Source organism: Leptosomus discolor, chromosome 4 (assembly GCF_034619465.1).
Source record: "Leptosomus discolor isolate bLepDis1 chromosome 4, bLepDis1.hap2, whole genome shotgun sequence".
Taxonomy (NCBI): domain Eukaryota; kingdom Metazoa; phylum Chordata; class Aves; order Leptosomiformes; family Leptosomidae; genus Leptosomus; species Leptosomus discolor.
This window is the reverse complement of record NC_141394.1, coordinates 68,532,589-68,543,908: the sequence shown is the minus strand read 5'-3', so window position 1 is coordinate 68,543,908 and position 11,320 is coordinate 68,532,589. Positions and strand designations below refer to the sequence as shown.

Below are 11,320 nucleotides of genomic sequence, written 5' to 3'. Positions count from 1 at the left end.
ACCTTTTTTGTAAACATCTGCAAAGCTGTGCATGTCATAATCTGCTATTTTTTTCTTGGGTTTAATTTAGAAAAATTGTTTTGTTTTAACATGAAAACCTTTTGTAAGTTAAATTTTATGGTGGCTATGAAACTCTTCAAGCAGATTGCATCATGCTTCTTTTCCTTTTTATGAGCTCTGCCAAACTCTACTTAGTGGCTTCTGTTTTGTTAATTTTCATTCTTATTATTAGGTGATGTCATGTCAGAATAATTTCCTTCAAGTTTAAGTCTCGGTGGTTTGAGAGAAATAATTATAATGAACGTTCTCTTGCATTTTGATGCAGCACTGAGAAATAAAAAGGTTGCAAGGAAATTACAACCAGCTGCTAAAATTTTTTTAGAGCTAGTTTGTTCCACGACATACTACATCATAAATTGGGTTGGAATGTCATGTTTTGGGCTTAAATGTTTTTATTCTTCTTGTTCTTCTTCTGTAAGGATAAAGTAACTGAGGTTGCTTTCTTGGTGTATTCCAGTTACCTAGTTGAACTTCTGAGCGTGCTTAAAAAGGAAGATTATGGATGCTTTGCAGAGAAATACTGAAGTTTGCCTTTCGTGTTTATAGTGAATTTAGTTAAGCCTTCCAAAACTCAAATTATATGAATAAATATTACCGTATTTTTTTGCTGGAAAAATACCACCTTCTTGTCATCTTTGATACACACTGGAACATGATTTCTTGCTGAGTTTGAAGCACATCTACTGTTCCTGCTGATGATTTTTATCTCTATATTTGCACATGGTGTGAATTCAGAGGGACTGTTTGCATAATGGTCCTACTATGTATGTGCTTGAAGACTCAGATATGGGATACAAGTAGCCACTACTTAAGCTAAAGAGTAAGTGTTAGGTAAATAATAGAATCTATACGATTAAAGCTAGCTTTATGATCTGCTCCAGTACCTATGAGCATCAGCTGACACCCACTGACTTCGGTGGCTGCCGAGCACAGCTTGTTACTGTGCAAACACATACACACACTGATACATAGCATTTCATATGTATTTTTAGAAGCAAGATTTTTTTTTTTTTTTTTATGTGACTGTAGAATGCTTTATTAGGTTTTGCTACTAACTGAGCTTCAGGGACATTTAGGTAAGTGAGATTGAGTTTGGTTTTCATCTTGTTAGAAGGTAGAGTGCAAGATAAGCAAATTGCTCAATCATTGTCGAGATACCAGGAATCAGTCTCTCTTTTCTGCGAATTAATACACTATCACATACTTTACCTGTATCCTCAAAGTTAAAAAAAAATTACAAGAATCAAAAAATGGAGTAGATCTGGGTTCTCAGTTGGAGAGAAGTTTTTTAGTGGAGCATTTAGAACGCTTCATATTATTATGAGTAGCTCCTCCTTGAAGGCTAATCTGCTTTTCAAGACATTTAAATAATTTTTCTATTTACATCTGTACCAATAAATCAGTGACGTTAAGGCAGAAAACATCTTTTGTGCGAATTGAATGGATACGTAAGGTAGCATTTTTCTTTGTGGACTCCTGATTTATCCTTTCCATCAATGAGTGTGATGGGAACATATTTGTAGAAGTCGATGATCTCTTTCACAGAATTAAATTTCTGGGGGGAAAAAGAAAAATTAGTGACTGAAAGTGAAATTGCTAGGTGGTCTTCTCAATCACATTACAAGACTTGTGAGTGACAGTGTTAGAAATAGGTAATATTTGGCATAGAATTATGATTAGATTGGGTGGAAGCAATCATAAAAGGAAAAGCACCAGATTTCAATCCTCTTATTTCCTTTGTGTCGCTTTGTATTGCGTAGGGGAAAGCAGCCGGCCGCTTAGGGCAAAAGGGGAGAGCATGTCTAAGCCCTGAGAATGCAGCATCACCTGCAGAAGTTTGTGATGCCAGATGTGACGACAGATTTTGGAACAATGAAGCAACTGAGCAACTGTAAATCATTACTAACTTTACCATGTCAAAAGTTATGCTTAATAAGCAGTACATGATACTTTACACTGAAGGTTTCTTTGTACCTTTTTAAATGGACCTTTTATTTTCCCACTCAGCTTACTGAGAAAGTTGCTATAAAATCCCATTAAAGCATGGAACAAGAAGGGTCCCAGGATGCTTTTAGTCTTGTTCTCTGGTGTTCCTAAAATCATAAAGGTGTGGCTTGAGATTCCTGAACTGATCAAACAGCAATGGAAAGGTATCCAAGGTATTTATCCTCATCTGTCCTGGTGGGAGTCTTTTAATCCTGCCGTTCCGAGGGTTGTCAGTCCTGCAGTTTAGATAGTTCTCCCTGTGTGTAACTGCTAAGCGCTCATCACACCACTAAGCTGTTATGTCACTGTTTCTCCTCTTGAGCTGTTCTTTGGACTCATTGGTATGAAGCCAAGCTCTAAGCTTCTGTGTAAAACAGGCACTGAGTTGAGGAGGAGCCTACTTCTGCCTTTGGTGTTACTGCATTGTGAGTTGAGCGTGATGCTGCGGACATGCTAAAAACACGTATTTTGTGTGTGTGGCAGATCTAATTTTGCAAAGGAGAGAAAAATATTTGATTTTATGTCATGACCAGCTTTAAATGTGAGCAAGATTTTGATTTCTTTTACCTTCAGAAAGAACTCTGTGTGTGAAAAGAAGCACCTCTGGGTCTTTAGTATTAAAAACCGACTGGAGTAGAGGAAGGCAACTGCCAAATAAAGGGTGCTCAGGACAGCAGTTTTGAATGTAAGTGCCTAAATTCCATGTATGTCCCATTGGGGATCTGGTCTTTATAGCTTTATGTGATTTTTGCCTTTAGTGAGCTCAGTATAACTTATGAACTTCTGTGGCCTAATTGCCAGCAAAAGATACAGCTCCTTTAACAGCTAGTGGTGGGGTCTGTTTTTTTTTTTTCCTCTACTTATATTAATTACATTCCAGCTTGATACTCATTTAGCTGCATGGAACTTCAATTACTTGTAACATAAGCAGAAATCTGATGATCAACACTTTTCCACCCCCTTATGGCCTTACAGGGCTACATGAGAACTAATGATGGAAGCACTCATGAAAGCTGAATTAAATACATTTAAAAAAAATTGTTAATCGAAAATCTTCTTTGATGATACAAAGTGTTAACAACTTGTAAACTATATGTGAAAAATCAAAAGTTGCAATAGGATAGGGAAAACTTGGAATAATTATATTTATGTGTAAGGAAAAACATGTTTTTAATGGATGAAAATAGACTAGCCCAAAAGTGAAAACACACTGCAGAAAATCTTTAAGACTGAACCTTTGAATAAAATCACAAACTGGGGAGAAATGTAGTAGGTCTGCAGCTGCTTCTTTGTTGTTTATGTTCCTTTCTCTTTGGCAGGTGGAGAGGGAATATTCAGCTAATCTAGATAAAGCAGCTGGTCTGACTGCATTGCATACTGCAGATGTGGTGTAACAAAGGGTTCCCCTGTGGAGGCACAATGCAGAGTGCTCTGGAAAGCATTTTAACAGGCATTGGAAGATTATAGGCAGCAATTTTGCTCTAATTCACAGTCTAACAAATTGTTTTCACCCTCCTGAGATAAGAACCTTAAGCAAGGTGCAGAAGTTGAGGTGACAGTTTTCAAAAAAGAGCATTTTTTTGGGAATCCTTTGAGACTGCCTGAGATGGAAGTAGCTCAAGGTTGGTGCTGTTGGTTGTTCATTATTGCATATGTGCTTCATGCCCAGTTAATTCTGTTTTTACATCTGCTGCTGAGAATAATGCATAGAAGGAGGAGGCCGTCAATCCCTGTGACTGCCTGGTACTACACATAGCTGACTAGCAAACCAATTCTGAAATTTTTCTGTTGTAGGTGATCTGAGTTAGAGGAACAATACTCAAAATTTAAAAAAAAAAAAAAAGGCTTAAGGTAACATGTTACGATCACAGATTTGATCTGGTATAGCCAACTCTTAGATAGACTGTTGGTTGTGTACTAGATGCTTGAAATCCTTATTCTGGAATTGTAACTTTCCAATTTCACTGTTACCAGTTCAGACGCACTATTTAAGGTATGTACTTCCTGTGCACAAGTTGGAACAAGCAATGAAGTCATATATTGTGTTATTTCCTGAGATGCGAGGGATTGTGTTCTCCTTCCTTTTAGTTCAGTAAAAATGGTTCAGGTATTGTTTAGGTAATTTTCTAGTTGCCTTAATCGCTAAATTTGCTAAAATGACGAAAACTTAGCTTTATGTCTTTACTCTGTAGTGTACCATACACATACTACGTTACCCTGTAGTGTACCATAATTCGTTTCTGTTCCATTTGTTTAGTCAGTCGTTGTTTCTAATCTGAGCCTTTTTTTATCAGGGCCATTACAGGAAGACTAAACGATGTAAGAACCACAGAAAACTGAACTTGCTTTCCCCTAAGTCAAACTAAAACTCCAGGGAATTATCGGGGAGGCTTAGTTCAGAAATGCAGCTAATGTTTTACAGAAGACTGATGGTTCACTACAGCAATGCCAGGATGATGGTACCTGCAGCACAGTTCTTGATTTGTTTGACCCTTCTGCTTTCCAAACTGTTTGATTGTGCTTGAACAATGAAGGGTATATTTTCCCCTCGCTATTAAACTAGTGTTTCTGAAGAACAACTTGCCAGTAAACCTTGCCTGTCATCTCTGAAAGCTCATGAATCCTATCCCGTGATTTCTAATAATAATCCAAATGTAAATCTTGGACCTGCCCAATTTCTTAAGTTAGCTTGGGTCAGTTTTGATTGCGGTGGTTTTTTAAAGTCTGTCTATAGGAAAGAAATTTCAAAAGTATTGACACGCATGAAAAGGACATAATTGAAGATTCAGCTACCGAGGCTTTGCTGCTTCACCTTAGTTGGGTTTGTGTCTGTTGTTTACATAGCTCATAACCCTCACAGGAGGTTGTGGCTTTGCTTTTTTTGCTGTGCAGCTGAGTGTTCTTTATTTTTTTTTTTTTTTTCAAGTATCACATCTTTAGAGAGATGACTGCTTCAGTTTTAACTTTTTTTTTTTTCCTTGTGTGAAAGACATGCAGATACAGTATTTGTTATTTAACCATATAGGTAGAATAAGAATTAGACTCTTATCCTGAATATAAATGTATTTAATTATGTAAAAAAGCATTGCTAATCTAAAGGGATTTTCTCATTGAAATTTACCGTATCTGAAAGACTGATTGGTGCGGGCCCGTATAATTTAACTGCTTCTGAATATCCATGACAACTTTTGTCCTATTTCCTCATTTTATTTTTTAAAAAAAAGATCTTAATTCCTCTTTTACTCTGAGGAAGACAGTAAGAGACATTATGCAGCACTAACAGCAACAGGCCATGCGGTCAGATATGTGGAGTTGTATGTATTTTAAAATACATGCTTGTATTATAACAAGTTAAAAAATATGCTAAAATATTATGTATACCTGGAAAGGGAGGGCTTTTCTTTCCCCTTTGCAGGTGTACTTAGAGTAGGTAGAAGTATTATAAGTACTTAGGAAATCTTCACATTGATCTAAGTCTGAATTTGAGCACGTATGTAAAGTTCTGTTCTAAATTACTATCTTGGAATTGCTTGAAACTTTGAGACATACTTGAAATGAGAGTATTGTAAAAGAAACTAATGAAAAGAAAGTTTGATATGTGGAAGAGTTTGTAACTAATCTCTAGTACTAAAAACTCGTGAAGTGCAACATAAAAGCAATAGACTATAACGCTAGTTGGGGTTTTACTTACATCATCTCCTCTGAGCCCTGTTCCCAGTGCGTATTGCTGGCTCTCTTCCAGAAAACGTACTTTAATGTTGTATACTCTTCTTCCATAATAGACAACCAAAACGTATGGTTCAGCATTTGATTTCTTTGAACAATCTCTAACCAAGAACATCTCATCCTGTATGACACAGATTTAAATTATGGATTGTTTGGTTAGTTCACAAAATACTTGTAAGCCGTCGTGGACAGTACAGATGTTTTCACCCAGAGCTTAAAGATAAATTGTACTTACAGTGTTTTCCTGCAGCAGTGCCTTCTCTGCTTCATGACGGTCATATTCTCCTATGTACCATTCATATTTGTTTAAATCCTTAATTTTAAGATGGCATAATCAGTGTATAGAAATTAACCACAGCTGGCAGAAGCAAAAGCCAGTGAAAACAGATTGTATCTAATCTGCATTTAAAGCAAATTTAGCACAGTTTATAAAAATAATTGTAATGCATCTATATCGAGAAGTCCTGTTAGGAAATCTGAATCAACTTAGACATCTGAATTCTTATCTGTGGCTTCAAGGACTCATCTTGGACTGTTTTCAAGGGTGCTGAACACCCATAAGCTTTCAGACAGTTGAACTTCTTGGGGGAATTTTTTCAGTAAACAGCAATTCTTAGGGTGTGTGTGCCCTATAGCAATAATCCTGTTTTCTAAGAACCTGTGTCTTTCTGAAGCAAAGGTTCTTTACCGTTTCAGTTGGTTGGGTAAGAGATTGCATTTCCCATTTCACAAGTGAATGTTTTGATATATTTTTGCGTGCTGTGTACAGTGTAGGAGATGGTGACCTCTTCACTAACAAATTCTCCGCACTTAATGTGGACCCTGTAAAAGCAAATTTGTAAGGAAAAAAGTTGTATTTTAAAAATATAAGTTATAGTTTCATTTTACCCTATCAGTTTTACTTAGTAAGTCTGAGAATAGCATTTACAGTTTAGAAGTACAGTGTTGTGATATTAACCTTTAAAATTTAGAGCTGTCAGTTATGAGTGGTCTTGTGCTAATGCAGCACCACTGATTTCAGATTCATGCCCTAGGAGATTTAACACATTAGCTTCCTGCTATTTTTTAATTGACATCACTCTGCCAGGTTCTTGCACGCATAGCAAAATATTAAAGATAAACTATTAATAATAAAATAGCAAATGCTAAATAAAGTAATAAACATGGGACAAGTGTAACGGTTTGTTCTGTTCTACTTTCACCTTTTGAGCCCCTTTTATTTGTGTTGGATCAGAGCTGCTGCTATGCTGTATCATATTAAAGCCCCTTGCTACCCCGCTGCCGGCTAGCATTGTTTCTACCCAGCTGTTGAATCCTGAAAGGGTTCAGAGGTTCTGCTGTGCTGGTGAATTTCAGTCTGTTCTGTGACTTGTTTCAATTAACAAATTTAGGGCCAGGAAGTGAAGTTGCTCTTGCATTAAGAAAAAGATGAAGGTGGTGGTCCCCGGCTGCGTGTTCCCGCTCCATACTGTGCCGCTGAGAAGGCAGCCGACTGAGGGAGCTTACATAGCTGAAAACCATCCTCCCAAAGCAAATGTGATTTGCTGTCTGTAGATTTAAGGCCTCCGTTTACCAGCTGGACCCAACTCACCTCATAACTGGGAAGCTGTGTGAACACAGGAGATGGGGCAGGAGCGTGAATCGTGGGATAATGTGGGAGGCTCGGGCTGAGTCCGATTAGGATGCAGTGGAAACAGCCTAAGAAAAGCAAGGGCTTGCTTTTATTGTATAGGTCAAATGGCATGGGGGAAAAATGGTTAATTGGAGATAAAACCCCATCATATCCTTCTCTACAACAGAAAGCAATGTTGGTGGGTGAAATGACCTAATGTCTATTGTAAGAGTAAATGAGAAAAATGTGATTATCAAGGGCTTCCATCTTTTTCCTTCTGGTTACTGTCACAGGTTACTGTTTGCCAAAGCGGTATTTCATTATGTTTTTATCTATTGTTCATGCTTTATCAGTTTATTATTTTTGTGCCCATACAAAGCATATGACTGAATATTAAAGAAATTTTACTCGGAAGACGTTCTTTTACAGAATAGTAGTGTTCACTGTGCTTCACTGTTTCATGTATACATGTACCCTGTTCTGGTTTATAACAGCATTACATGTGTTTTTAGGACAGTAAACAACATCCACTGATTTCAGTAGATAAACAGCCATGATCTTCAGCAGGCGATCAGTCCACTCAGAAAGAAATCACTGTTCAAGGGGTCTGGGACCAGACATAGAATCATAGAATGTTTTGGGCTGGAAGGGACCTTTAGAAGTCACCTAGTCCAACTCCCCTGTAGTTAGCAGGGACACCTTTAGCCAGATCAGGCTGCTCAGAGCCTTGTCCAACCTGACCTTGAATGTTTCCAGGGATGGGGCTTCTACCACCTCTCTGGGCAACCTGTTCCAGTGTTTCACCACCCTCACAGTAAAGTATTTCTTCCTAATATCTAATCTAAATCTACTCTCAGTTTGAAACCGTTACCCCTCATCCTATCACTACACCCCCTGATCAAGAGTCCCTCCCCACCTTTCCTGTAGGCCCCCTTTAAGTACTGGAAGGCCGCTATAAGGTTTCCCCGGAGCCTTCTCTTCTCCAGGCTGAACAACCCCAACTCTCTCAGCCTGTCCTCACAGGGGAGGTGCTCCAGCCCCCTCATCATCTTCGTGGCCCTCCTCTGGACCCGCTCAATCAAGTCCATGTCTTTCTTGTGCTGGGGACCCCAGAGCTGGATGCAGCACTGCAGGTGGGGTCTCAGCAGAGCAGAGTAGAGGGGCAGAATCACCTCCCTCGATCTGCTGGCCACACTTCTCTTGATGCAGCCCAGGATACAGTTTTACATCTGCATTTTGTTTTTGCAGTTAGAGTTGTCAAAATGAAAACGTCACCTTTCAGCTTATCGGATCCTGATTTTGGCATTTGTGTTCACATTGCATTTTTGGTGGCTTTCCCCAGATGCTCTGTTTTTAAGAAGACACCCCACAACTAGGACTGTGTTTGCTTTGGGGCTGTCCTGTGTATGTTCTGTAGAATTTTTTTCTGGTGTCTCTTAATTTTCAGCTTCTTTTCCCACAACATATCTTGCAATACTCATGTACTGAGTCTGTCTGGGATGGAGTTAACAACAGCTTGTTGAGAAACTGAAGAAGAATGTTTTAGGTTTTTGCACAGAAAATAGTTTGCTTTTAAGCAAGAACTACCAGAGAGAGAAATAAAGAATTATAGAATTGCTGTGGTTGGAAAAGACCTTTAAGATCATTGAGTCCAGCCATAAGCCTAATATTAATGTACTTAAATAGGATAAAAAAAGGATATTGTATAAAATTAATATTTTTTCTTAAAATATTTTTTTAATCCAAACATGGAATTTAAAGGCAGTTGTGGGGTAGCAGAGGGAAAGGCTGCTTGTTTGTTTTCTCAGTGTTGTCTCAGGAGGGTAAGGCATTTACAGAGGGCAAAGGAGACTGTGCTGTTCCAGAGAGCCTGAATGACTGAGAGCAGTGAAGGCATGGTAGGAAGTGTCTGAAGCGGAGATGGGTATGGTGCACCTCAGAAAAAGACTGAGAGGCTCCTGAGAACAGCAGCAAACAGAGACCTGGGTGAGCTTTCTGGATTATGTAAAGAAAGATTTTTAGTAAGTATCCAGAGGAGGGTATGTGGAATTGCACCCCCAGCACAAGAAGGGCATTAATGACCAGAAGTGGCTCAGTGGAGGGCCACCCCCAGAATTGGGGGGCTTGAGCCTGTGAAACAAAGCTGAGGGCAGTGGGCTTGTTTAGCCTAGAAATGACCGAAGTAAGGGTGAATCCTGTCTGAACAAGTAATAGAGTCCACGTGTTCTTCCTGGTGGGATTTTGCTTTTACCATAAATTCATATTATGCTACTCACTGGTTCTTGGCACAGCGTAGGGGTTTGGTGTGGGTTTTTTTTTTGTTTTGTTTTGTTACAAAAGGGCATTTGCAGAGGCTGTTAAGGGAGAATATAAAAGTATAGTGTGGCGTGTAGTCAAGGACAGCAGGAAGTTACCAGCATGGATGATTCCTATAGCCTCTCAGTCCCCAAAGCCCCTGGGTCTCCTAAGGCCTGATCTCTCAATTGAGGAGTGGAGATACAGCATGAGCTAACTTGGCTGGGGCATTTTAGTGACATTCAAAAACCAAAAAGACCAAGGTCATGTTATTTATGCATATTCCATCTAAGGTGTAGATACACCTCTTTACCAATCAGTCTGTTTTTGAAAGACAAATATATCAGAGAGTTTCCTTTATAGCACCTTCTATAGTATGCAGTTTTGCAAAAACAGAATGATAAACATTTTCTTTTGTTTACACAATTCGTATCATGAAGTTTGGCTAATGAAAGGATTTTGCTTTTCAAAACTCTGTAAGTACGTTCTGGGGTGTTTTACTGTCTCTTCTGGGTATATGAAAATACTTTTTAAAGCAGGTGTAAGTATATTGAAAGGTAGGGATGAGCCACATAGCAATTTTGGGTTAAATGCTAATGAGGCCATATTTTTCCAAAAGAAATTAGGTAGAGGGATTGGTGGACAACAGATACAATATGATATGACAGAAAAAAGCTAACACAATTTTAATACTGTTTGTAGAAGTATTGTCTCCAAGATTAAAGGGACTGAGCACATGAATCTAGTTAAACTACTCCTGTGTGTTGGATTCAGTTCTGACAATCTTAACATAACCCAGGGAAAATGAGGAGAGAGAGGGACATTGCCCCAGTTCCAGGCAAGCCATACCACAGGCTGTTTCTTGGCAGGACGCCTCGCCAATGTTAATGCTGGCTTCCAGTACGTTCTCTTAGGTGAAACCGCATAGTCCAATGGAAGTCCTATTTCCAGCCCTAATTATTTAACAGACCTGCCTGATAATGGCACCTACAAGTCCTTCCCTCTAGGAATCTGGGATAAATCTAAAGGAATTTCTTCAAAGATCACTTTATTTGTTTACACAAAGGCATTAAACCCCTAATAGCTCCACATTGCTCCACAATGTCCTGAATATCTGTAGCTTCCATTTAGCCCAGCTGTTTGCGTCTGTGCCTGGAAAAGCAGAGGCAGTTGTGCTCACAGCATGCTCTTTCTCTGTGGGCATCTCTTTGCATGCCCAAGCAATTTGCCTTCTCTTCCCCTCCCCAACACGCTTCAGTAGCTCATCCAAATCCCTGTCCTTTCCTGAGTGTGGGCGTCTGCAATGGTGTAACACTTACATTCTTAGTTGTGCATTTCTTAGCTTGCACCAGGCATGGGTATAGCCAAGCAAATAACTCTGCTTGTTTCTTCACTACTATGGGCTGTGCCATTGTTTTACTTGTTTTAACGATCCCCTTGCACTAACGCCGTGTGTTGAAAATCCCCAATGCGGACGTACACATGTAGAAACTTATCTATGCCTGGTTTGGTATTCAAAGCAATCTCTGGTTCTTACCTGAGCTGCAAATGTTTTTAGAGCTCCATGTAGACTGAAGGCTAGGAAAAGGCAAAAAAAAAAAAAAAGACATCAGAAAAGTATTTCTGTTAGTGGCAGTATTT

General features: G+C 39.0%; 1 protein-coding gene across 2 annotated transcripts in view; it reads right to left on the bottom strand.

Annotated features, from left to right (window-relative positions):
* Positions 1 to 1,468: 1,468 nt before the first annotated feature.
* CLNK (cytokine dependent hematopoietic cell linker) overlaps positions 1,469 to 11,320 on the bottom strand; it is a 33,380-nt gene continuing 23,528 nt past the window's right edge. For both annotated transcript variants that reach the window (XM_086464639.1, XM_086464638.1), the window contains 5 exons: positions 11,217 to 11,257; positions 6,461 to 6,594; positions 6,008 to 6,085; positions 5,738 to 5,893; positions 1,469 to 1,615 (listed from right to left, as the gene is read on the bottom strand). In XM_086464639.1, the coding sequence (XP_086320765.1) occupies positions 1,469 to 1,615; positions 5,738 to 5,893; positions 6,008 to 6,085; positions 6,461 to 6,594; positions 11,217 to 11,257 (556 nt within the window). The remainder of the gene's footprint in view (positions 1,616 to 5,737; positions 5,894 to 6,007; positions 6,086 to 6,460; positions 6,595 to 11,216; positions 11,258 to 11,320) is intronic.